This window comes from Podarcis filfolensis (assembly GCF_964270895.1).
Source record: "Podarcis filfolensis genome assembly, chromosome: 4".
Taxonomy (NCBI): Eukaryota; Metazoa; Chordata; class Lepidosauria; order Squamata; family Lacertidae; genus Podarcis; species Podarcis filfolensis.
In genome coordinates this window covers 40,253,212-40,280,487 of record NC_139607.1, presented here as the reverse complement: position 1 = coordinate 40,280,487, position 27,276 = coordinate 40,253,212, and the positions used below count along the sequence as shown (strand labels likewise).

The window sequence follows — 27,276 nt, the reverse complement described above, 5'->3', positions numbered from 1 at the left end:
CTGATGGGGACAAAGGGGCCTATCATGATTTGTAAGAGCCAGGAGAAAGATCCAGCCTCTAGGAATTTCAGATCTAGTGTCTGAAATAACTAAATAAATAGAAGGGCTTCACAAGTGAAGGCTATTGCAACAAAATTAGGTGCATAGCTGAGGCTGTAAATGCAACTATGAGTTTAGGCCTTAAGCAGCAAACTGAAATATAAACTTCTCCAAATAATCCAAAAAAATATAAAAGATGGTACACATTCAACTGAGCTGGTTTGCATAATATGATAAAATAAAACTACCAGGTGTTAAATGTAAACAACGTAACAAAAAAGAGATACAGAGACAGGTGATTGTAACTTGGAAAGCAATAGCTTGGAGCTATATTAGACAAAAAGAAAACTCATTTCTAGTTTATAATAAATATTCCAGAATATTTATGCAGAAATGTCAGACAAAACCTATTCTAAACGAGAACCCACAATAAAAATGTTCTACTTTATCAAAAATATGTGCCTAGCTATCATCCTTACATCATATTCAAATGTGAGGTGATGTCCTGAATCCTTGGCCTACCTGGCAGCAAGTCAGTTTGTCAAGTCCAAAGTCCTGGGGTCAAGCAAAGTCCAAAAGTCAGGAAACACAGTCCAGATGTCAATCCAAGTAGTCCAGTCTAAAGTCCAGCAGTCAGGATACAGTCCAGAGTCAAACCCAAAGCACAGTCCAGTAGACATCCAAGCCAAGGCCCATCAACGTGGGCTGCTGAACAGACACAGCACCTCAGCTTTGCTTCCCTTTTGTACTTTGCATGCTGATTGCAGCATCTGGGCTTGATGATGCATGTGACCCTCACCTGTTCCAAGCCTACTCCAGCTGAGGAATCATACACTTCCTCCCAGAGCTAGCAAGCTCCACTTGGCCAGCTAGTGAGCTTATAGGCCTTTGCCTCCCTCAGCCTCCTGGAGTGCCACTCCCACTCAGAGCCCACCGTGTTCAGGGAGAAAGGGGTTCCTCTGCTGGTTCCTGTGCACTGACCCCCATCCCCTCTGTCACCCTGTGAATACTTCTTTCCCCACCCTCTGCTTGCCCCAGTGTGTCGCCATCCCAGCTACACCCCTTGCTGGGATCCTCTTCCTTCTCTCCTTCGTCCTGCCAGTTCACAACTGGTGAAGCTAAAGGGTGGGGGGAAAGATGCAAACCAGTTTTGGTACCAGGAAAAAGAAGTTAGCATTTTTTGATCCTTTATTCAGTTGTGGATATCTGCTACCACTCCCTCAGGCTCAACACTGTTTAGGCAGACTCTGCATCAATGGCATGATTCACTTTCTGATATTGTACAACATTTCACTATGTATTGAAAGTGCTCCCAAATTAAAATTATACCCCATGTGAAAAATTTACACATCAGAAAGAAGGCTAGCCACCCTGGCACAAGGAATTAATCCACAGAAAACTTGTATTCCTTCAAAAACTCAGGAAAACATCCACTTTGAGCTCCTCCTTGGGCTTCCATTACAGTGGTACCTTGGTTCCCAAACTCAATCCGTTCCGGAAGTCCGTTCTAAAACCAAAGCATTCCAAAACCAAGGGGCACTTTCCCATAGAAAGTAATGCAAAACAGATTAATCCATTCTAGACTTTTAAAAACAATCCTAAAACAGCAATTTAACATGAACTTTACTATGTAACGAGACCATTGATCCATAAAAGGAAAGCAATAATCAGTGTACTGTACTATAAAATAAATAAGACAGTATTGTAGATGATAAATTTTATTTTATTTTTTTAAATATATTCTTAACTTCACTGATGATAGTCATTGTTTGGATGGGGGGCTTTTATCCATTTCTGCAGTCACTCAATCAATGCATCAGTAGCTGAACTGGGTTCCACACAGTCACAAAAACAAATTAACCGAAAAAGCCTCAAAAACAAAAACACGAAATAAATAGCAAAAACAAAAGTGCCAAACTTAATCCATTCCGGAAGTCTGTTTAACTTCTGAAATGTTCAAAAACCAAGGCACAGCTTCTGGTGCAGGCGCCCTGGAAACAATAGCCGACAGCCACATCGGACATTCAGCTTCCGAAAAACATTCGAAAACTGCAACACTTACTTCTGGGTTTTCGGCGTTTGAGAACCAAGGTACCACTGTATTCTACCTTGTAACCCATGTCCAGTGTAACTAACATGCACATACCATTTGCAGGTAATTTCTCTTAGGAATAGCATTTCTCAGCAGAAGACACTGTGCATTGAGAATGAGTTTCCTTAATGCCTGTCATCCTCTACAGCAGACAGAAGCATCACTGACACAAGATAGAAACCAAATTCTTACTCTGATCTACTAAATTTCATCTTGTTAAGAATACTAAAACTCTCCAGTTGACAGCTACTGAAAATAAACTATTGTACCACATCTTGAAAAAAGTCCACTGTGACTGTAGCAGAGGCTACATCTAACACAGTTATGGCTGACAGACTAGAAAGTTGCTTTTATATTGTTATACTGCGACAGGGTTTCACAGGGAACATTTTGAACTTCGTGACAGTGGAGGTGGTTTAGCTGACACTTTGCTTTGGACTCCAGATGAGGCCTTTTTATGGTCAAATCTCAGGCTGCGAATTGTGCTGTTTATAGCTGCAACACATGCTTTCCAGTCATATCCAGTTTCCTTCAGCTCAAAAGATGGGTAAGTCTCTTGCAGAAAGTCTAATAAAAAAAGCAAGTTACAAATTGTTTATTCAAGTTTTATATTGCTTAGTAAGTATTGAGTTATACACTGTTCAGATTAGGCAAATTAAAGGCATCCTACTTTGAAGAGAGAATGCTACAGTACCCGTAACTGCTTCTGACAAGCAACTACTAAATCAGGAATCCTACAAATGAGCAGTAAATGCCTTTTGGAAGAGCCTCATCAACATGATTGCTCCTCTGGTACTGTGGAGCCCTGGTATCCTAGGAAGCAGTGTGATGAAACAGGATGGAAGATGGTGGCACAGAACTCGCTCCAAAGCTGACTGAGCACACATAATCGGACCTACCGTGTGGCAATAAGGGCAGCAAATAAGTCCTACTTCGCAGCCTCTAGTAATCATCCAGCAGAGCTCTTACAGACCATCTGGAATCTGGTCTCATTTGCTGGTGGGGACGGGCATTTGGTGGCCCGCTTTGACCATTTGGTCCATTATTTTGAGGATAAAGTCACTTGACACTGCAGCAATTTCGATGCTGCCATTATTGTAACAATTCCATCTTGATCACTGAAATCTCTTGATGGGGCACCTCTGGTGGGTTGGCCTGAGATTTGGTTGGCCTATGCAATAAAGACCAAACCTTGAAAGTGGCAGGCGCTGCTGTGGAACGCCCTGCAAGTAGAGGTTTGGCAGGAATCTTCCCTGCCTCCTTTTAGACATATTCTGAAAGAGGTCTTGTTTAGACAGAGCTCCACAATATGAATTTCTTTTTCGCCAACCAGTATCTCCTGATGTTTTATTAATGTTTTAAATCTTATGGATACATCTGGATACATTTTATTGTATTTTGCATACCACCCTGATATATCTTGTTAAAGAGCAGTTTATAAATATTTGAATAAATATTTCACAGCCTGACAGCTCAGTCCTATATAATGTCTGCTCGGAACCAAATTGCACTGAGTTCCATGGGGGTTACTCTCCAGTTAAATTGCATTTAGGGATTGCAGTTTGCATCTCTCCTATTGGAATCATTACTGACCTCTGAGAGCGTTTATTTTGTTGCAGTCCAGTGGATGTGTGCCACGGTCCAGGTTGCCATACACATTGCTTTTTATCAGGATATTCTCTGTGAACAGATGACGTATCAGGTAGCGTGCTGAAAGTTCTGGCCGAGTTTTTCCTTTGGCTGCAAAAATAACTGAAAAGGGCAACTGGACATTCCTTGATGGGTTCCCAAGATGTGCTAGAGAGGAGGTATTATTATTATTATTATTATTATTATTATTATTATTATTATTATTATGAAAAAGACTTCAAACCCTATTCTTTAAGCAGAGTGACTCAAGAATGGTTGACAAATGTCAGCCCTAAGATTGTCAGCCTGAAAGCAGGGACCATCTAAAAAGCTTAGAAATCTAACTATCCTGTTTTGTTCCAAGTGGAATGGTTTCATGTTTGTTTTCAAAACTAATTAAAAATGAAGAGTTCTGTGTCTACAATGAGCAGATTCCTCATAATTCTATATTTCTGAAATGCCTAAAGTAGATAACTAAAACAAAACCATGTCTGCATGCTCAGTCTAAACTGAAGAAGGGAAAAAATTAAGGAAGATTTATCAGTCAGACTGCTAAAAGTCTAATTTAACTTGTGAGCTACCCAGCTAGGTATAACCCACCAACCACTACTATGCTCTGCAAGCTGCTGGATCACCCCACCCCCATTCTTTCCCTCTTAGACAGACAAGGGGGGAAATGCAGGTTTTTAAATGCCTGGAGGACTGGTTTACAGTGTTTGCATACTGCATATGGCTTGCACAGTTCTGACATGGAAAATGAAGGTTCAGCAGCTTACCCATTGGCTCTAAAGAAGGCGGTTCACTGGAAGAAGGTGTGTTTTTATTATTACCCCCTGTTGAATTTTGAAGCTGGTTTGATATTGAACTGGTTTGAGAATTGATGTCACTCTCTTCCTCAATATCAATTAAATCTACACACATGGATGTGTCTGGAGCTTCAGGAGCTTTCTCTTTTCCCTCAGTGATCTAGGAAGCAATGCAGCAGGGAGGAATATTTCCATAACTAATGTAAAAATGCAGTAATAAACTTCTACAAATATCATAAGGAAGAAACTTAAATGAATTAAAGCAAGAACAATATTGTCTATTACTTTATTTCATAGTATTTTCAATTGCTATGTTATTTTTGCTCTTGGCAATAGCAGTGACACAGTAGCAAAAGAGGCAGGCATTCTTCTGTAAATTCTCTATTCAATTTGAAACATTCAAAGCAATGGCCGTGAATCACTACGTCGGTAACTAGAGATCTATAAATATTTTGTATCAATGAGCCTGAAACATCCTTAATACTTTCTAGGTTTCAGCGTTTATTATTAACTTCTGATTTCAAACTTAAAATAATTGCTTTCAGAGAAATGCAGTCTGGGCTAGGATGTGTTTATACAGGCGTCAACACAAAGAAAGAACTTACTGGACTTGTTTTGCTTTCATAACGTAAGCAGCGGATCATTGCATTCACATTTGTAATACAGGTTTTCCAGTCTTTCCCACGCTCACTTAGATCATAACTTGGGAAATAAGCAGCAAGAAATTCTGCATTCAAAAACACAATTATTATTTTTTAAAGCACACTTATGTTACTATGAAACACCGCGCTTCTGTTTTAAACAAACCATTGAATAATAATAATAATAATAATAATAATAATAATAATAATAATACCCCGCCCATCTGGCTGGGCTTCCCCAAGCCACTTTGGGTGGCTTCCAACAAAATACTAAAATACAGTAATCCATCAAACATTAAAAGCTTCCCTAAACAGGGCTGCCTTCAGATGTCTTCTAAAAGTCTGGTAGTAGTTGCTCTCCTTGAAATCTGGTGGGAGGGCATTCCACAGGGCGAGTGCCACTACCAAGAAGGCCCTCTGCCTGATTCCCTGTAACTTGGCTTCTCGCAGCGAAGGAACTGCCAGAAGGCCCTCAGCGCTGGATCTCAGTGTCCGGGTAGAACGATGGGGGTGGAGATGCTCCTTCAGGTACACTGGAGCGAGGCCGTTTAGGGCTTTAAAGGTCCACACCAACATTTGAACTGTGCTCGGAAACGTACTGGGAGCCAATGTAGGTCTTTCAAGACTGGTGTTATGTGGTCTCGGTGGTCGCTCCCAGTCACCAGTCTAGCTGATGCATTCTGGATTAGTTGTAGTTTCCGGGTCACCTTCAAAGGTAGCCCCATGTAGAGTACATTGCAGTAGTCCAAGCGAAAGATAACCAGAGCATGCACCACTCTGGCGAGACAGTCCGCGGGCAGATAGGGTCTCAGCCTGCGTACCAGATGGAGCTGGTAAACAGCTGCCCTGGATACAGAATTGACCTGTGTCTCCAGGGATAGCTGCGAATCCAAAATGACTCCCAGGCTGCACACCTAGACCTTCAGGGGCACAGTTACCCCATTTAGGACCAGGAAGTCTTCCACAGCAGCCCACCTCCTGTCCCCCCAAAACAGTACTTCTGTCTTGTCAGGATTTAACCTCAATCTGTTAGCTGCCATCCATCCTCCAACCACCTCCAGACACTCACACAGGACCTTCACCACCTTCACTGGTTCTGATTTGAAAGAGAGGTAGAGCTGGGTATCATCCGCATATTGATGGACACAGAGTCCAAACCCCATGATGATCTCTCTCAGCGGCTGCATGTAGATGTTGAAAAGCATGGGGGAGAAGACAGAACCCTGAGGCCCCACAAGTGAGAGCCCATGAGAGTATCCATTTTGAGAGCTTGTGTAAATTGAAATATTTATGAAAATAAATACTGATTACCTGATTATAACCAGACAAAGGTGACTAGGTAGTAAAATATGTTAAGAATATTTCATGAAGCAAAGAAAACCATATTTCATCTGAACTGAATTAAGTGCATGTATACCATCAGGCAAATTTGTTTGCTCCAGTTGCAATAGGAACTGCCGTTTTTGTGTGTGAATGTATGAAAACATGCAGTTTTTTTAATACTTGCAAGTATAATCATACTTGCAAGTTAAAGGCAACATTAGGGAAAGAATGTCTGCAGAGGAGAAAAAGTGCCCAGTGAGGGTGGTGTTTAAACCTTCTCCTATTCACTGATTCTCCCCCTTTCCATTGTCTCCTAGCCATATTTCTTTCTGTTGTTCTAGGCAGCTGGGGGGGGGGGGAGGAGAAAACCACTTGAGAAGGAATTGTGGATGAGAACTGGCAGGGAAATGATTAAGCACTTTTCTTCTTGGCTACTTCCTACCTACTGTTCTACTCTATCTAAATATTGGGAGAAAACATAAAACTGGAAACCCTGTCTGAGTCTTCTTATGTAGTTCTGGCCTAAGGAACTGCCAAGGGTTGAAAATCTAACCCCTTCTCTTAAACCAGTGTGACATCAGATGGCGGTGAGCGTCCTGGGGGGCGCCGCTCACGGCGATGCACCCCCCTCAGGGGTGACACCCAGGGCAGACTGCCCCCACCTTGCCCCGCTACTGCGTGACATACCTCTGATTGCAGCGACCTTGTTTGGGTCTAGTGTCCTGCGTCCTCGAGCCCTTGTACCCATAACACTGCATAGCAATGTTTCTTTTGGGAACAAAACCCGGACCAAGTAGCGCGCAGCATACTTTGGCACGGTCTTTTGCCACGCTTTCATCAAATAGTTGCCAAGGACCTTCACATTCCGCTTTGGATCACCAATGAACTCTAGATAAAGGAAAACATTAGAAGAGTATTAAAACAAAATTGCACTGCACCCACTGCAAGTCCTCCAAAGTGCCATTCTGGGCTTCTAACATTTCACAGACATGGTCCACGTGTTTGGAAGTACCCCCCCAGGTTCATTAAAGACACAATTTTTCTAATTTCTTAACCATGATTAAGAGACTGGGAATGGGCCACAGACTCCTTACCCCTTCTCCTGCAGCTCACGAACTTCCCCATCCCTGCTCTTTTCACAAATTACAGTAGTGCAGTAATATTTCTACCCAGATAGTAATGCTAAGCATCCTTGCAAAGTCTGGTTGCAAACTTCAGTGAGCTGTGGGGAAAGTCTCCTAAATATTCAGTCAAAAGAATAACACTCAATAAAAAAAGAAAAGGAAAAGGATGCAACACAGAAGCACCTTTTAAAACAGTGCCAGGCTGAGTGATGGACAGGGAAATGGTTGGAGGATAGTGGCTGCTATGAAAATACAACCTGCCATTATGCCCTTGTGACACCTCCACCAAAGGGCAGGTACAACAGGGATGCCTTTTGCCTTTATGGAGCAGGAAGTGAGAAAGCAGAACGTTGGTGCTATGAGAAACAGTGGGTGGCTACCTTTTCAGTTTAATGGAAGAATCCCTGTGCATGCAAAAGAGTGGAATTAAAGAAGGAATTAAGAGCTAAACACATTATTCTTATGAAAACTGTAACTCACCAAAATTATGACTCATAGAAGAAGAAGAAGAGGGTACCTCATTACTAATATCTGTACCACCGGTTGAAGTTCTGTAAGTTACCAATGTTTTTTTTCTCTCCAAACTGGTTTCAGGTAATATCACCGGTGAGGGTACAGCTGAAGATTCTACCTGAGCTGGACCACCAGTAGTTGAAAGACTAGCTTGTGAAGGAAGGTCACGCATCTTATTAGCTGTAACTGGTGCATTCAATAAACGACTAGAGGCAACTGCTGAACTGGCAGAAACAGAAGATGATGAGGGTGGCTCATTACAAATACTTCTACTTCCAGGTGAAGTTTTGTTAGTCACTGTCCTACTGTTTCTCTCCAAATTAGCTGCTGGTGGTGTAGATGCTACTGATGACACCACTGGTGAGGCTATTGCCAAAGATGCCACAGTAACAGAGCTTTCGTTGGCTAAGGTTGCTAGATTGGTTTGTGAAGGAATATGAGGCATGTCACTAGCCATGTTGAATGGGGGACACAGTGAACGGGTGGAAACAATTGTAGGAAGTGGTGGACTCTGCCTGTGCACAGGGGGCTGTGATTCAGGTTGAAGGGTGTGTGGAACTGGCTTAACTGCAGATCTGGTCAAAATAGGAGCTCTTTGTAGCTTAACCTTCATGGGTTGGCTCTGACATCCATGCCCAGGGGGTAAGATCTGACTCGGCTTTCTTTCTGTTGCCTTCTGGATTCTGATTTTTCCAGGTAAGAGATTTCTAGGACTTCTGTACGTAAACCTAAGTGGCCTCTGAAAAGGAGAGAAAAACATTGAGCAAACACTCCATTTTGCCACACTGCTTGGCATTAGCCCCATTTGAAAAAGTGGAGATTATCAGGTGAACACATACTGGAGGCAGGAGTACTCAAATGCTGTGCTTTGAACGGAACTGAATTTATATGTTCAGATTTGTTTTGCATCATGTTTTGTTAGCCATCTTAATCATAGTCTACAGTGGTACCTCGGGTTAAGTACTTTATTCATTCCGGAGGTCCGTACTTAACCTGAAACTGTTCTTAACCTGAAGCACCACTTTAGCTAATGGGGCCTCCTGCTGCTGCCGTGCTGCCGGAGCACGATTTCTGTTCTCATTCTGAAGCAAAGTTCTTAACCTGAAGCACTATTTCTGGGTTAGCGGAGTCTGTAACTTGAAGCGTTTGTAACCTGAAGCGTATGTAACCCGAGGTACCACTGTATTTGTAGCTCAAGCTATATAAAGTTATTTCAGCAACTTTGAAAAAAGTTATCCAATATAGGCTAGCCTTTTGTATGCAAACATTAGGTTTATGTTTTTGTGCAATGTTTTCTTATTACTATATACACAATATTGCATTGTAATAGAAACCAAACTTGGGCCCTGTTAGATGTACTGTGCTATCCCAAGCTGTACACAGTTATGTGCCTCTGGTACAGGGTTAGGGATGCACAGGATGTTAGGATATTTCCGTTCCACCTTAAAAAGGACAGGCTGTTGTGAGTCACAGCCTGCGTACGTCCGGCTCACAGGAAGTTTCTGTTTTTGTATATAGTTTTTGTTTCTCTCTGTTGCCTTGACACGCAGGCAGGCAGTCATGTTCTTCCTTTGTTCTGACCAACGCTGAATAAAGCTGTAAATATGCTGCTCTCCTGAGTGCATCTTTCATTGTGCGAACTCTGCAAAAAGGGCGTGCATGAGTCCTGGGATGTGGACAGCTATTTCCGAGGCTCGTGTCGCTAATTGACTGATACTGTATCTACGGGAGATTGATGGATCGTCCTGAGACGACGTGGAGTCATGATGGCCTTTGTCTCCCTGGCAGCATCCCAACACAGGGATGGGGGACCTGTGCCCTAGAGATACTGTTAGACTACAGCTCCAATCACTCCTGACCACTGGCTATGCTAGCCCATCCCTGCTCTAGTGCATGGCCAGATTAGAAGCTTAATGCCATTTTTAAATCACAATGAAACACAATAAGAAAAACACCATTAAAGACAATTAGAAAATTAACAAAACATCAACAAAAACTAATTGCAACTACAGCAATTTAATACTCACTGGTTTTAAAAGTAAAGGCTTTAACCGGGTGTGTTGCATTTCTGAGACCTTGCGATGAAGGCTCTCAAACTTCTCATCCAGTTTCAGAATGGCATCATACATGGCCTGCAAACATACATTTATTTATGTCAGATTGGAAGAGAGATTCAAAGCCAGCTGGAACTCAAGGGAGAAGACCAAGAAACTGGTGCCTAAACAGACCTTGTTTTGGAAGAACTTATAAAAGCAAGGATGGAGAATCAGAAGTTGCTGGACTTAAACTCCTGTCTATCCCAGCCAATGGTGAGGGTGTAATGACATTTGGAGGGCCACACATTCCCTATCCATGACAAATGGCTTCTCAAACAAACAATGAAGGACGGCACAGTACCTGACAATAATTAAGGACTTCCATAAGAGTTTTCTGCTGATCTCCTGCACATGAAGCTTCAGATACAACACTCCCCTAGTGTAAAGACAATGAAAATGTAACCCTAGTCACAGGAATAATTGGAAACAAAAATGATAAAATAAAGCTCTCAAATTTAAAAGAAAGCAGTATTTTAATTTGCGCAGTTCCTCCTAAAGAGAGGCTATAAATTATTTTTGGAAGTATACATACACATTCATCATCAGGGTCGTATTCATAAATAACATCTCCATCTTCATATTCAGGCTCTTTGGCTCTCATCTAATAAAGATATTGAAATAAAGAATATAAATAACATAAATTATAACTGATATGGCACTTATAATCATTTGTTATTATTGTTCCGTGGGCTGACTAAGAAAAATTATTTTAATCCATACTAAGTTTTGTTAAGAAAAGCAGAACGCTGGTGCCACGCTGTGGATAAGAAATTCATTACATGGAAACGATCAATGTGCTCCACAGATACCGCTAATAGTTCATAGAAAGACAGTAAGCAGGGCTTATAGAAACAGTTTGAATTGTTATATTTTTGTGTCAGTTATTCGATAAAAGTTTATACAGTCATACCTCGGGTTACAGACGCTTCAGGTTGCGTTTTTTTCAGGTTGCGTTACAGACCGCTGAAACCCGGAAGTACCGGAACGGGTTACTTCCGGGGTTTGGAGGTCGTGCATGTGCAGAAGCGCCAAATTGCAATCCGCGCATGCGCAGACGTGCCACTGTGGGTTGCGAATGTGCATCCTGCACAGATCACGTTCGCAACCTGAGTGTCCACTGTATTTTAATGCTGGGATAAGCAGATTTCAGTCTTTTGCAGTCTACTTAAAAAACAACCCCTAAAACCCTAGAATCTCTGTGACCCGAATTAAGTTATTAATCTGAGGTACCACTGTACAAGTAATTTATTGGAATATACTTACCCCCGTTAGAGAGGATGCAAGTCGGCGCCTTTTACGTAAATAAACTAATTCCATTTGTTCTGGATTGCGACTGAGCCTTGGCGCACTTGTTGAAAGATTTTCCTGTGATCCAGCTTGCTCCTCTATATCCAATAAATCTTCATTACCTTCTAAAAATGTAAGTTAGGCAGTGTCTTAATAATGCCTTAGATACCACTCAAGAAAGATTTAATTTAGTTTTATACCTCACTATCCCATTTAATTAGTCTTCTCATAGAATGCTACATTAAAAAAGTATTTCCAGAAAATTTGATTCACTGTGGGTAAGATTTCAAATCTGGCACTGGAAGGGTAGAAATCTGGAGGTCACAAGTTTTGGCTTGGCTACAGTACCAAGGCCAGACAAAAATTATGCTTCCCTAGATAACATCGCTGAACCCCCTATATGAAAAGTCATAATCATCTTTCAAAATGAAATTAAACATAATTACCATATGTAAGATGAGTTACATAGCGACCATCACACTTCCCTTGAGTTTCAGGTCCATTTTCTGTATCTTCCATTTCTGAATCATCAATTATTACAGTGTTGTCATCATCTTCAGTGTGCACTGCAATATAGCCTAAAACATGTACACAGCAGGGGAGATGAATTAGATGCTATTAAGTACAGTAGTTTACACTTCTCTGTATAAGCCCAACAGCCCAATGTATCTACAATAAAAGCCTTTTATTGAACCATATAGATTTTATGTCTACTTTACTTTATAATTTAACATAACGTAAATAAAGCAGCCTTCTCTCCCCCCCCCCCCGCCCATTCAAGTTAATGGAGGAATTCGGTTGACTTGTACTACAATCACAAACCTCCACTTTCCACATGGAAAGTGAAGGTCTAGAGAAAATGGCTTTCAAATTAAGCACAGCTGCACATTGATAAGTACTGCTCCTCCCAAGCAGTTATGACCATCCAGTCACCGAGAATAAAACTTCATTCCCACAGATTAATTCTTATTCACCCGAGGTTAAAGAATAAAGATGAGGTGGGGCAGGGGGGAAGTGTAGTGAACCTGTTTAGCAGGTTTGAAGAGACTCGCAGTTATAATAGCAATAATAGTGTGCAGCTGATTCATATGGAAACGCACAGTAAAAGAACAATGCAATAAGTTCATCTTAAAAGTAGCCTGAAATATCACAAAATAAAGGGGCAGAAGTTGGGAGCATGCAATGTGTGCATCACACAAAACCAAGAATCAGCATTGTACTGTACTTGGTGGAGGGAATGCTGGATTGTGGATTGGACCCAGGTCTTGCATCACTCATTTACTTCCTTATTAATTGTTTGGGGTACATTTCACTTTGTACCTATTAGAGCTGCGCTTGCTTCACTTTTCCCTTGTCTCCCTTTTTATTTTAGGAGGGAGGCTTCGGGCAAAAAAACAAAAACAAGACTTTCCAGTGGTCATATTGGAAAGGAATGATGTGTTCATTTGACTTTTAGATTATGCAAAGCACATGCATGTGCTTGCCCAATTATGCTCCTAATTGTCTCCTGAGTAGATTCCCCCCACTCTCACCAATCTATTGAGCAAAGCACAGAATCCTAGTTTGACCTGGATACATAAAATAGGAGTTAATGAAATGTCTTATTGGATGCTAAGACTTACAGTACCCTATCATTAGGTATGAAGCACTCAAATTTTACCACTAGAATAAGTGTACCTCTTTTAAGGACACAAAACCCAAGGATCAATGACAGCCAAAGAAAAAGACATCAGAACAAAGATGACAGCTGTACCATTCAATATGGCTCCATTCAATGCTTTTGCGGGGGAAACCGCCTCTTTTTTAAAGGGAAAAATGTTTGTACTAAACACACACTCACACCCCGACATTTTATTTTTTATGCTGCAAAGCAGGTCTATGCAGCTGCCTTGTTTCTGGTGTTAGAATCACAATACATGGCCTAATACTTCCTCATTTTTAAAAAAGTGATCACAGTAACCACTATGTTTTAACTTTTGTGTTCAACATGGGTGTGAGACAATTTCTTGGTATGAACTCCCACTACTGGCTCTTTGGGATACTGTCTGGATGTCCTCATTTTATCTTATTTGTTTAAATAATTGTTTGAAATAACAGTTTGGAAATGAAAGGGAAAAAATTAAGCACCGTCCTTTGGATGGAATAACTTCACCTTTCCATTCTTGTTTTCAAAGACACCTTACAAAGTTATAGGAAAATTAAGCATACCACAAAGGTATAATTTCTACAACTCTCAGGAAGCTGCTGTTCTGAGCACAGGGCTGGTTTTAGGTTTGATGAGGCCCTAAGCTACTGAAGGTAACGGGCCCTTTATATGTCCAGCTGTCCTTTGTCAACAACAAATTGTCACTGTTTTTTTGTGTTGAATATATGGTAATTTATGGACCTAATAGGTATCTAAAGCCATTTGCACATAACAGATAGGAGCCTACACAGCACAAACACTGTTGCTGTGTGTAGGTTTTATTTTGTTTTTTATCTTATATTTTGGATATGTACATCCAGATTTTTTCCCCCTTTAATTTTTTGGGGGGCCCCCAAGAGAGTGGGGCTCTAAGCTATAGCTCGTTTAGCTTATATGTAAATCCGGCACTGTCTGCGCAGTCAGAACGGCCCTTTTACTCTCAGCTTTAAAGTTTAGATGGACGACAGCGCTGCCTTTGTGTACACAACTGAGCGATGCTCATTTCTGAGGAAACACGCGTAAGACTGCTCAGGGTGGCTGCAGTCTTGTGTCCCATCTAGCACAGGGGGAAACGGACCTGCGTCTCCCCGCCCCCTCCGCACGAGAACGGCTTCCTCGAGCCACCTGCCGTGCAAACGGCTTCCCAGCGTTCTTCAACGGTAACGCACGCGCAGTGGCGAGGCAAGCATTTTCGTACATGCTCAGTTCCTTCGCGTAGCACAGCTACGGAAGGTGAGCGCCCGCGTCCTCCCCACACTCCGCGCTCACCAAGATAGCGAGCTTTCATTATCCCCTCAGTACAATAAAGTTTTATTCGCCCGCCAAAGAAATCTCCTCAAACCTGGCCTCGTTTCCCCCGCCCGTTAATCTCAAGCAGCCTTGGTTATTCCCCCCCTCCCCCCGCACAAGCGCCAACGTAACGCTGACAGACAAGCGCCCTGCGCAATAGCAGCGCCGCTGAGCACGAAGCGGGCCAATAAGAGATCAACACGGAGGCGGCACCTCGCGAACGGCTCGGCTGCTTGAGCAACGGCCGTTTTTGCGTCCAGCCGTTGGAAACGTTCCTTGTTTGCGCATGCGGCCAGGCGGCGGGTGGGCTCCCGGCTCCCTGTCCGTTTCTAGCTTCTTACCTTTGGCAGACATGGTGCCGAAAGAGAGGAGGAGGAAGGGGAGCCGCGGACGGTCGCGACGCGGCGAGGCCCAGCGACGTAACAGACCCGGAGTCGGGACGCGGAAGCGGCGGCAGCGACGTGAGGCACAAAACAGTTTCGGTTACCCTTGCGGCTGCGCAGTGGGGACTTGGGCGCGTTTGGCAAACGGGCGGCCGAGGGAGGGCGCGCTGAGGTGGTGGCTTCGCCTGTCCCTTACAGCGTTTGCGGGAAACGGCCTTGAGAGAGCGCCCTTCCCTCCGTCGCCTCTCCCACCCCACGAGATTTCAGGATGTGGTGACGGCAAGCACACGCTCAACAGGCTCTGTTTTCTGCGGCACATGCAGCCGTCGCTGGCAGCGCCACTATTCCCTCGCTGCTCACTTGGTTCGGTTGTGAGGGGATGGCAGAGGGATTCAAGGAATGAAAGAAACCAGTACCTTGATTATATGAGTTGTAGGTGAATGGGCTCGCTAAGTTGCTTGCCTATAAGCAAATACTTAGAATCATAGAGTTGGAAGAGACCACAAGGGCCATCGAGTCCAACCCCCTGCCAAGCAGGAAACACCATCAGAGCACTCCTGACATATGGTTGTCAAGCCTCTGCTTAAAGACCTCCAAAGAAGGAGACTCCACCACACTCCTTGGCAGCAAATTCCACTGTCGAACAGCTCTTACTGTCAGGAAGTTCTTCCTAATGTTTAGGTGGAATCTTCTTTCTTGTAGTTTGGATCCATTGCTCCGTGTCCGCTTCTCTGGAGCAGCAGAAAACAACCTTTCTCCCTCCTCTATGTGAGATCCTTTTATATATTTGAACATGGCTATCATTACAGAGCACGAAGTGTTCTCTCACTGTTTTCAGATGTTGTAGTAGACATTATCTTAGGAGAGGCTTCCCTGAGTTAGGAAATGTGCCTCTTTTAAGCTAGTGCTTGCAGCCTGCAATTTTCATAAGTACTTACATTCAAAATGGTAAAATAAGATCCCTTGGGGCGGGGGTGTGTGTTGTGAGTTCTTCTCAAGTATCCTCCTTCCCATAGTACAGTGGTACCTCTGGTTACATACGCTTCAGGTTACAGACTCCGCTAACCCAGACATAGTGCTTCAGGTTGAGAACTTTGCTTCAGGATGAGAACAGAAATCGTGCTCCAGCGGTGCGGCAGCAGCAGGAGGCCCCATTAGCTAAAGTGGTGCTTCAGGTTAAGAACAGTTTCAGGTTAAGAACAGACCGGAACGAATTAAGTACTTAACCTGAGGTACCACTGTATGTATAAGACACATAGATAATTTCTACTATTTAGCATTTAGCAACAACAGAAGATTGAAATGTGCTGTTTTTGCACAAAATTATTTTTGATCACAATTTGATTTAGTTTTTGATTCCTGACAAGACAGACATAAAAGGGAAACTATGGGAACCAATGTGTGATTAGTGGGGCTTTCTTTCAGAGATTATTTGTAGCAGTGAAAGCCCTAAAATCTAGATTTCAAACTTTTTGACTGTAGCTAGCCTTAACAGCACACAAGCCACTGCATGTTTAGTAAGCAATAACTTGAACAAAGGCTTGAATCCTGAAGTCATTCGCTAGAGAGCAAGGCCTGTTGAAGACAGTGAGGCTTCTGAGTGACTAAACATGCATATGATTGCATATACCCTGGAAGTGGACCATTTATACTTGGAATGGTACAAAAGGACAAAATAAAATCTGAGTAAAATAGCTTTTAAGAAACTGGTTTTGGTGTTTTAGTTTGATTTTTTGGTTTTGTTTGATATCACAAGTGCTCAGGGTTGGGTATAGCAATAGTAAATTCAGAATAATAAAGGTGACGGTGTGTGCAAGTGGTATGAAGCTGGGGCTCTGCTATTGGTTGATGAACACTTGTGTAACTTTACCCTCTGCTTAATTTTCTTGTTTCTAGCATGTATCTGTTAGAAATGCTTTGTGGCCGAGTTGGGATTTTAACTTGCATCTAATGGTCCTAATCCAAACTCCTACATTATAATACTGAGCAAAGATGAAATCTGAACAATGCATAATGAATTTGTGGAATCTGGTGCCACAATAGATTATGATGACCTATAGCAAGAGTAGCCAATGTGGTTCCCCCCAGATTTGGACTACAATACCCACCAGCCCCAGCCAGCATAACCAACGGGGAGGGATGATGGGAGTTGTAGTCTAACATCTGGAGGACACCACATTGGCTATCCCTGGCCTATAGTTTAGGTGGCTTTAAAAGGGGATTAGATAAATCCTTGGAGGAGTCTGCTGCAATCATGTTCTCATGTACTTGGCGGTAAGTCCCACTGAACTCAATGGACGGAGCTTCCTTCTGAGCAGACATACAGAGGATTGTACTATGTGACTTATCGTTGGCGATAGATCAGCAGAGCTGTCGTCTACTTCCGGGTTTAGAAGAGGCATACATTTGAAGCACAATCTGGTAAGGAGCAACTGTAAGGAACGACCGTTGCTTTCATGCCTCTGTTTGTGAGCTTCCCAGAGGCATTTGGTTGGCTGTGGTATGAAAGGGGATGTTGGATCGGGCAGACCTTTGGGCTGACCCAGCAGTGCAGCTCTTGCATTGATTGCAGTGAAGCGAAGAGAATGGAGCAGTTTAATTGCAGTCACGTTTATTTGCCATTTCTATACACACTTCCTAGATAATCAAACTTTTCTGACACATTTTAGAGAGGGGGTTCACAATGAAACTGTCACTGTTTTTACTAAAAATAAATACAAGACTTAAAGTGTTGCACAGCTCTAAAATATACAAAGGCTTGGATTTAATGTAAACTTTGAAAACATTTTACAAAAGAAACCATCTTTGCAACAATTTAAAAAGTTCATATTTACAAATATTACAAAAATACAAAATGGATGCAAGTCCATAAACCATTGTCTCTTCTGCCAGCATGAACTGGTGATAGTACCAAAATAGTTACACTGTAACCTTCTTAATTGGTTTTTTTTTTAAACTTTTAAGTCATAACCTACAGTATTTCTCTAAATCTGCCACAATTGCAGCAAATGCACTCTATCAGTGACCTTTGGCAAATGCAAACATATGCTTTATTTGCTTCAGCTAATCCATATTCTCTATGCTGCCACAATATTAAAATAGGAAAGAAAAAATGTTATTGAAAGAAAAGATCAAACAAACAGCTGCATAACTTCAAAAACCATTGTAACATCAGTGCAAACAACATAATTGAAAGTTGGAATGATGGCTCACAAATTACTTATGTGTTTATACCCTGTTTCAAGATGGGATGTGTTTTGAGGGCTCTGAAGACACTATTTGTGAGCACAATCCTATGCATGTTTACTTGGAAGTAAGTCCCACTGCATTCAATGGGGCATGCTCTCAGGAAACTGTGCATAAGATTGTCGATTTAGGTTGTTTTTATCTCCAAATTTTGTCACCTTGGTCCAGAGATGTATGCACTCATACACAGGCAAGGAGCTATTGCTGCTTATTCCCATTAACGTCAATGAAAGGGCATCACTGTGTGCATAAAGTTATGCCCCATCCTCAGTTCTAACGGGAGCAACCCTTGTGGGCAGCAGACCTCCATTTGCCAACCATCTATTGCTGAATCAGGGGTTGTTTGCCAATATATATATTTTAAAGTGGATTTACAATCCATATTCATTTGGGCTTTTAATCTGATAAATAGAAAATAGAAACGCTTTGTCATAGATTTTTGAGTAAACAAAATAAGTTTTTTATATGATAGTTTTGTGAGCATTACATAAGAAGGTGTTTCACTGCCTTCTAATTCAAGTTGCATGTATTTTTTTTAAATATATCTCTCTATATTTATATAGCTCTCTGTGGTATCAATACGAAATCATTAAATGCCTTGGAGTGTTATCCACAATGGAGGCGTTCGCCAGCCTCAGTGCACTGTGGATGGCACCTGCAAGACTGACATCTTGGAGAAACCAATTCAGCTGTTTTCTATAACAGTTTTGCTATAAAACACATTAGCATTTTTTAAACAAATGAATTTGGCACTTGGATCCTAAACATGTGGTGGTGATATTTCTGCCTGTGACACTGAAGCAATGCCATTGGTGATGCTCCATTGTTAGCACCAAGAGTTAAGACTCAGTTGTCTTAGCATCAGGAGTTTGTAAGGGTACTCTGGCAGTAATTGAAAAGTGGCCTCAAATGGCACTTGTGCCTCCCATATCAAATTTATTATATTGTTCTTTTCTTTTCTTTAAACTACATGAATCTTGTCAACCCACTAATGCTTTCTACTTCACTTGCTATTTGACCACTTTTTAGAGCTTGCTTAGTAGCTCTATTAGACTGCAATCCTGAATACATTTCCTGGGAGTAAGTCCCATTTAACTTTATGCGACTTACTTCTGAGACAACATGCATAGGATTGCACCATTAGACTTGCTTGTAATACTAACACCTCTCTATTACACATCCCTACCAAACATTTAGGTTAGGTTTTGCTTATAGCAGTCCAGATCCTAAATGTCTGCCCCAGCGTATCTGCCTACTCCGCCTCCATAACATCTCTGCAGTGTGCCAGAATGTTGTCATAGTTAGTGACAACATACCGGCTCAGAAGTGCAGATGGCCCATCCTAAATCTTTATTTGCCAGCATGGCAAATTTTAGAATTGGGCCAGTGATTTCCTGTTCTCACTAGTCTTTTTACACACATGCTTACCATTCATCTTTTGCCACACTGGAGGACTATAAGAAAACCTAAAAAAAGAAAACCTTGTATATTTTTCACGAGCCCCTGATGAAGATGAACTTCAACAGTTTGTGACTAATTCTGAATGTTGTTATTTGCTCAATCATTTCAACTACAAACAATATATTTAAGCTTATCCTTATGAGCAAACTAAAAAGTAATCCTCCCTCTTCTTCCCACCCCTTCTAAATTCCTAGTAAAACTTATTTCTGCTTGAAGCCAACTTACTTGTAGACTTACTAGTGACTATCAACTTAATTCTGCCATTTGATTCAATCTGTCCTGCACAACACATTCCTCCTTAAAACTGCCCTCAGCACTAAACCTTCCTGCATTTGTATTCCACAGTTAATATCAATGGACTGCATTTTAGAAAACTGGGCCTGAATGTCTATTTGATTTTGGAGTCTATTGCAATGGGGAAACTGATGCATCTATGGAAAATATTCTATTCTAAAAATAGTGACATTGTTTTGTGCATATGAGTGTGTGTTTTTTAAAACCCCTGTTGTACTTGATCTCATATCAATTTGTTTTTGCTCCTAGTTTTCCGACAAGAAAATTCAAGTAACTTCAAGTAATCCAGCTTTTGTTTCCCTGCCTTCATTTATTCAAAGTATTTGCTTGGATTCCTTTTCCACCCCACCCACTATATATTCCCACCCTGTTAAGCATTTCTGGTAAAGCCAGGACCAAAAGAAACTGAGCTGTATGTGGCTGGCATAATAGACCAAAGAGCTTCCCCATTCCAAGTTTAGTAAGCTATATAAAGTATGCATACATACACCTATTTCTCAGCTATTTTTTTCACAGTGTCATTTTCTAAATATTTAGGTAGCATGAATGTTGTCCGCACAAAGCTTCACTGAAAAGTTGTTACACAATTTTATTGATGAATCAAGAGCATTTGTTGCATGCTTAATAGTTATTTACTTTATGAACATGAAACTAATCTTGTTTCAAGATTTACGTTACCAGGTTATGACTAGGTCACCCAACAGCCTAGTAGTAGTAGTAATATGAAAACATTTCCTTATACTTGCCCCCTCTTTACAGTCATTGTTCAAATTAAGTGTCAAACATCAGAGTAAAGTCTGACAGCTCATATTTTGCATTTAGAAGAGGGGGAGGTGTTTATTTTCCTATTTAAAGTGTGCTTTTTACCCGAACAATTGTTGTTCTTGTTATGGTTATGGAGGCACTAGAAACTTAAATCCGTTTAACAGATGTGGCTTCCCCCAAGAAATCCTGGGGTTGTAGTTGTGTAATGGGGCTAAGAATCTCTATGGCATGTGTGGGCAACCTTTGGACTGCTAAGTCCCCCCCCCCCATGCTTCTGAATTTTCCTGTTTACATGCAAAGGAAAACGCACAGAGGGAATCATCTTTGTGAGCCTTCCTTGCTATATAAATTGCACTCCCCATAGGTTGCCAAATACAATGGGGAGGAAGATGTCTGGGAAGAGAAAATAGTATTAACTTGATTTAAGAGACTGATATTATTCTCATTTTACCAACTGCAGTCTGACTAACTACACTTCTCTAGATTCTTGGCAGGGGATTGGGAGAAGCCTCAACTGCAAGTCTGGTTTATAAACAGTTTGTATTTGTAGTGCCTGCCAATAAGCCTCTTGCCACAAGCTGCTCTTTGAAATTAGCTTGTTTGGAACAGCACTTTTGGAAAGAAAATTGATCAGATAATATCAAATTAATCTTATAATAATATTTTATTCAGATTTTCCCAAATTAAAGGGTTAAATTTGTGTTAGAGGCTTTCATTATTCAATTACAAGTGGTAGATATGTAAATTATGTTTGATATTAAAATTGTATTCACAGAATACAGTCAGTACCTTTTTTAATCCTTTTTTTGTCTTTCAACAAGGTTATCGTTTGCCACCAACCAATTTTCTCTCTGATAATTCTATTTACACATGTTTATCAAAAATATGGATATGTACATCTGTTTTGTTCATTTCTTCTAAATTTTGTTTCTGTTCATTTTAATGTAAAAAAATACCAATTCCTCAAGCAATTTAATGTTTTTTCCCTAGGGAAGCACAACAGTGAAGGTAATGTTTTTGATCCTAAATGACATCTTTGGAGGGGCAGAGGGAATTCTGAAAATTGGATAATGTAAATCTACATTGACAATGAGAAACATGAAGACAAATGAAATGAAAGTTAACCATTTAGTAAATTTCTACTTATAGAAAAATGTGAAGTAATAAATAGCTACAGATCATCTTCTCATCTCCCAGTCTCTTAAGCAACCCTTAGCATTTTCAAGCATCAATATTGCCCTGCATGGTATTTGACTGCTACAGAATTGGCCTTTTATAGTCAGGTGAGCCAAGTGATTGCAGAGTCCTCCCATTTAACAGTCAGAAGTGTGCTCTGGCCCAGGTGTAGCCTATGTGGAACTCTGAGAAGATCGATCATCATGAGGACTCCCGTCGGAATTCTCAGTCTCTCCTTCGGAAATGGCTTGCATCGGGGTGTTGTACAGTCTGCAGCGGACACTGTAGCGGCTACTGCTGGCTGCCGGGGGTGCCCGTGACCGCCCCACTCTAGAAGATGCTGATGTTGGAAAGCTTTTTGAGGAAATCCCTTCTGCATTCATTCTCGGAGTGGAAGGAGAGAGAGGAGCTAATGCCTCGGCACTTGATGAGGCTTGGGGAGACTCATCAGCATTTTGAAGAGCATCCCCAATTAGTTCTCCAGGAGATTTGGGTGAAATAGGGCTCTTTAGTATCTCTGTGGCTGACATCCTGTAGCTAGAATCAGAACGGCTGCCCTTTTTCAGGAGCAACAGTTTGAATTCTTCATTAGATGTGTTGGACTTTTTGGCGTTCCTGTAAATAAGCCCAGGAGATCGCTGGCTGCTTGCTGGGCTTGCTGCACCAGTTGTAGGGGGAACATTAGTTGAAGCCGCAGGTGATGTGTTGCTGGCACTAGAAGACACGCTGCTAGTACTAGATGAAGCTCTCAATCTGTTCCTTGCAGAAACCTCTCCAGAGTCCTTTCTTCCAAGAACTTTCCTTTTTGAGCTGTAATGGGGAGGGAAGAAGCCATCATATTCACAGCTTTGATACCTATCTCATACTGTTTTTGCTGAGCGAGATCACAAGATATTTGCAATTATATAGACAGTAAACAGCGTCATCTATAAAACTGAACTATATTAATATATTTACCAGTACAGTATAATGGCTTCTGCATCTGTGCATTTACAGGAGAAACAAATATAAGTGAGCAATGCCTAACAGGCTCAGAAATCACAAGGGTGATGACTATGCTTCCAAGGGTCAGGCTTCACACAGCTCCCTGTCCTCCTTTCAGTAGAGAGGGGGGTGAGCTTCTGACCAACACAGGAATCTAAAAATAATTTCTGTCCCGCCTCAAAAACAAGTAGGGGGCGGGGAGACCTAGCAGTGCTATTACAGATCTCATACATATATGCAGGGCTTTTTTCCTTAAAAAATGTTTAGGTATACTCTCATTTTCCTACTCCTATTGAAATACTGCCCCTCAATGAAGCCAAACTTAGATCCACAAATTGTTTAGGGGTATGCGTACCCCTGCGTCCCCCCAGAAAAAAGCACTGCATATGTCCATGCATTTACACAGCCCTCATGTAGTCTTCAGAGCAGGTTCTTAACAACAGCTGGAAGAGGTTTTATTGCAAATCTGCTATGTCTGCACCAGGTTTGGAAAGTCAGCCTCTCCCATTCCTGTTTCCTCTCTTGACGGCTACTTGGACCTGTTGATCCAGTTTTTCCTTCACCCTGTCCTCAGTTTAACTCCCAGTAACAAGGTTGTTGCTCATGAATGACAAGTAGAAAAACATAAATGAGGTATATCATGAAGACCATTACAAACATTCCTGTGCAGTGGATTGAAGAATCCACATTTCAAAGCTAGTAGTTTATCACCGCTGCTCTGAATAGTTGATTGATTTACTTTAGGTCTATTCCTATTGCCATGAAAATAGCACATTTGCTGTTTTTAATAACCCTAAAATGAGCTTACCGGTGAATAACTGCAAATAGATCCTCTGTTGTTCGAGGCTTATTTGGAGACACAAAAGCTTCTTCTGCTTCAGCTTGAGAATCTTCACTTAAGGGTGAGAATATGGAATCATCACTTGGGGAAGATTCTTCAAAACAAAAAGAGAAGACCTACTGAGACTTAATCAAACACTTTCCCACACGTTACAATAGAGCTGGTTAATGTAATCTACTTGCTCAATAATTAATGGAGCTGCTAGTATAATGACAGGCACTAGACAATCTAGTCTAAATATTGGATGATCTGTCAAAATAATGCTTAGTTATAAAGGGTTACTGCTCTTTTCACAGCTGAACTGCAATAAAAAGAAATGCAAATTCATTCCTACACATATATATATTTCTGCAAAGCATGGTAGGTTTTCTCTCTCTCTGCTGAAAAGTATTGGCAAAGCTCCATTAAAATAAATGGAGCTGTCAGCTGGCTGATCTCTGTGAACTGCCACCACAGAAAGCCATCTCACTCAAACAGAACAAAAATAGTTACGAACGTACCTTTTAAGACATCATCATCTGGGGTCCTTTGTGACTCAGCTGCTCTGCTGTCACTCTCATCAGAGGCACTTTTGGTTGGAATACCTGACACAATTTCGTTTTCCTGCTCAGATGATTTTTCACTGAGTGAATCTACAGTTGAGATCTCTGATTCATAGCTGATATTCCCAGGCACTTTGTCATCATGTTGACTTGGATCAAGCCGATGCTTTAGCTGATGACTAATGTCTGTTCCCCCACCTGCGGGGCCAGACTGGGACATAGTTTCATGTATAGGTTCGTATTCCAACTTTTGTTCACGGTATGCAGGTAATTCTTGCTGAAGCTGCACAAGGTCAAGACTCCTCTCCTGCTCTGATCCATATGTGGTTCTTTTCCCAATAGAATTGCTTGAAAGGTCATCTGAGCCTTGTGGAAATGGTTCAGCAGAACTGCCACAGGCTTTATTTAGCGTACTCTCTAGTAAAAAATCATGAACCCGATGCATTTGATCTGTTACATATTTAGTTGTTGGAGCACCCACATTTCCTGAGGTCACCATCTGTCTGCAGGTATTCTTTTCACTGAAAGACAAACTGTTAGCCATGTGAAGTTGTTCTGGGGTTATCTGTACTGGAGATACATCAACATAGGACACAATGGCCTCTTCCATGGAGTATTGTCGTGATATTTGCTTCTTGCTTACATGTGGCTTCATTTTACCAGAAATGGCAGTAACCAATAAAGTGTTTCCTTGAACATGGAGCTCTGTATGATCTTTTTGTTTCACTTCTTCAGGCTTATTAATGGATCGAAGATGTACAGACTTCAGAACTGAAGGTGTGATTGCAAGGGCTTGTGGAGGATTGGAGTTCAGTGCTTCTTCTACCATACTCGGTTTATTGTAATTAAAAGCATGTAGTTGGTGTCTGTGAGCATATGGTTTATTCAAGACATTATGAAGAGCACTTAGGTCAAGATGAGTAGGAGGTATAACTGGAAGTTCTAGATCTTTGTTTAGAGATACGTTGCCATCTTTAGAAGAAGGCTGTTGTAATGAGGACTTCCTTTCTGGTACTTTTGGCTTTCTTTTACTCCCCCCTGGGGATAAGGGCCCAGAAAAGAAAGCTGTAGGAAAAGATGATGTTGGTGTTTCAGACTGACTTGAGTAACCACTTGAAGGAGAAGCTAAGCCAGCCAACTTTTCTGGGGAAGCCAATTTGAACTCGTTCTCAACAGAAGGGAGGGAGGGAGTGGTGGCTCTTGATCCAGACTGTGACGTTTGTGATTCAGAACTTTCTGGCGACTTTATGCATTCTATGACTGTAGTACCCGTAGCAGTGCTAGAATTGGATAAAGACCTATAAGGGTCATTCGATTTCAAGTCATTTAAAAGCCAGAGATCTGCATAGTGAGATTGTTCAGCACCTTCGTCTTTAAAGGATGGGATGTCCATGGTGTCAAATGGAGGGTCTTTTAATCCGCTCTCCTCCTGATTATCCCAGGCGAGTTCCTGCTTGCTTGGCAGACTAGTGTTTTCTGCTCTCGAAGGTGTGTTTGAAAACTCGAGGGGCAGCTTCATTTCCCTGGAAGTGTGAGGCATGTGCTGCTGCCCACTGCTTATCTTTGGTTCTTTCTTCTCAGGAAGATCTATGCTGCTGTCAGATTTCCTTAAAGATGAACTGCGTTTTGGTGGGGCTGGCTTTGCCTTTGGTTTCTTTAGAGAGATGCTCTGCTTTCCTTGCCTCCTATGGTTTACGTAATCCTGCCAGGCGCAGTTAGTGAGATTGGAAGCAACGCTTGCATTCTGGCCACTCTCGGAGCCCACAGCTGCATAGTTACAAATATAACTTTTAGTTCCCTTGAGACCACAGTCAAAGTGCATGGAGGTATAATAGCCTTCAGTGTCAACTGAAAAGTGTGAGCTACTGTCTGCTTTGTCAGATGGTGTCTTCTCTATAAAACTATCGTATGTGGCCATGCTTGTAAAACTTGGACATCCCAGACTGTCTGTCTTGGGGCGTTCCGGGCTGAAATCCTGGCGGCAGGATGCATCGTGGTGGTGATGCAAGAAATTCCATTCACTGTCACTCGTGTTGCTGTTATTAGGGTCATCGAGTAGATCCGCTACAGTGGAAGTGAACGAACTTGTCCTGTGTCCTCTAACTTTATCTAGCTGATCACTGTAGTGTTCGGTTATGAAGACACTAGAATCTTCATTGGCATTAGGGGCAATGTTCAGGGATAATTCTGAATCACAGTGTGAAGAACCAGTCAGTGGGGGAGAGGCAGCAGGAGGAATTGTTTCGGATGTTTGGGAAGGACATGTTGAGCTGCTTCCACTCCAGTTCCCACTGGATGACTGGTGATCATCTTTCTGGTCCATGTGACTGCTAAGAAGAACTCCAGCTGTGGAGATGGAGTGAATGGGACTTCCAAAGGTATCAGAGTTTGATGAAATATCACAGCTTCCAGAATCTGCCATCCTTGACAACCTTGACCTCCCCCTCTCATTTGAATTACAGTCTGGGCTATGAAGATGCTGAGAACAAGTTAAACCTATGGGATGGTGTTCTTGTGAACACTGGGTATTGATGACATCTTTACTCTTTGTGGAGATCCTTTCTTGGCTTGCTAGAAAGTGTTCTGCATCGTATGCTGACATTTTGGCACCAGAGTTGTGGTCCCCTTCATTGGCTCTAGCACCTTCACGAGGAAGACTCCGAGATCTGACGCGGTTGCTTACTGATGTTGTAAACATGGGGTCACCATTGTCTGTCAGCACCAGTATGTTGCCAGCTGAGTGAGACAGGGAGGCTACTACGCTCTGACCCCTCTGAGCTCGAATTCTTCTCCGGGATGGGGCAGCAATAAGGATTTCTTCTGTCTGGCACTCAGAGTCTCTGGTACCTGACCTCCTGTTGACGTTATTAGAGAAGTCTGGATTTGCATGCACAATCACATTCCGCTCTCTTGCTACGGGTGATTCGTCAGAATCTAGGACACACACAAAACTCTGTGAGGCACCATTTCAGTTGGCTGACAAGTTTGTCCCTTACATTGGCCTTAAAAATGCATCACATAGGGTTTTTCTCCTCCCTGCCCAAGCCTTTCAACAACAGT

General features: G+C 41.9%; 2 protein-coding genes and 1 long non-coding RNA gene across 14 annotated transcripts in view; 1 reads left to right on the top strand and 2 right to left on the bottom strand.

The window, feature by feature from the left end:
• Window positions 1-338: 338 nt before the first annotated feature.
• On the bottom strand, window positions 339-15,020 carry BEND2 (BEN domain containing 2). Of its 7 annotated transcripts, none has more exons than XM_083612296.1 (12): window positions 14,866-15,020; window positions 11,997-12,128; window positions 11,527-11,675; window positions 10,796-10,864; window positions 10,565-10,639; window positions 10,195-10,299; window positions 8,135-8,906; window positions 7,218-7,418; window positions 5,172-5,293; window positions 4,537-4,726; window positions 3,725-3,811; window positions 339-2,698 (listed from the first exon to the last, which is right to left on the bottom strand). In XM_083612296.1, exons 1-12 carry the CDS (start codon window positions 14,876-14,878, stop codon window positions 2,508-2,510), a joined length of 2,106 nt encoding a protein of 701 aa, XP_083468422.1. In that variant the 5' UTR covers window positions 14,879-15,020; the 3' UTR covers window positions 339-2,507. The 7 variants fall into 7 exon arrangements, with proteins under 7 accessions (XP_083468422.1, XP_083468417.1, XP_083468418.1 ...); XM_083612291.1 differs by having other exon boundaries at window positions 3,725-3,928; window positions 14,866-15,007; XM_083612292.1 differs by having other exon boundaries at window positions 3,725-3,928; window positions 14,313-14,984.
• A 696-nt stretch (window positions 15,021-15,716) lies between these two features.
• On the top strand, window positions 15,717-21,856 carry LOC310762014. Its single transcript, XR_014547779.1, has 2 exons — window positions 15,717-17,328; window positions 20,158-21,856. It is a non-coding gene; the product is annotated as an uncharacterized lncRNA (long non-coding RNA).
• Window positions 17,502-27,276, bottom strand: part of NHS (NHS actin remodeling regulator) — a 237,171-nt gene continuing 227,396 nt past the window's right edge. For all 6 annotated transcript variants that reach the window (XM_083612237.1, XM_083612239.1, XM_083612238.1 and 3 more), the window contains 3 exons: window positions 24,175-27,150; window positions 23,642-23,768; window positions 17,502-22,659 (listed from right to left, as the gene is read on the bottom strand). In XM_083612237.1, the coding sequence (XP_083468363.1) occupies window positions 22,023-22,659; window positions 23,642-23,768; window positions 24,175-27,150 (3,740 nt within the window). In that variant the 3' untranslated portion in view covers window positions 17,502-22,022. The remainder of the gene's footprint in view (window positions 22,660-23,641; window positions 23,769-24,174; window positions 27,151-27,276) is intronic.

Excerpts from the sequence above, each read along its gene's own strand:
- BEND2 (XM_083612290.1), bottom strand. Across the intron at positions 10,640-10,795 it reads ACGACCCTGATGATGAATGT|GGGAGTGTTGTATCTGAAGC; the intron begins GTATGTATACTT and ends TCTTTACACTAG. Across the intron at positions 3,929-4,536 it reads GCCTTCTTTAGAGCCAATGG|CACATCTTGGGAACCCATCA; the intron begins GTAAGCTGCTGA and ends CCTCCTCTCTAG.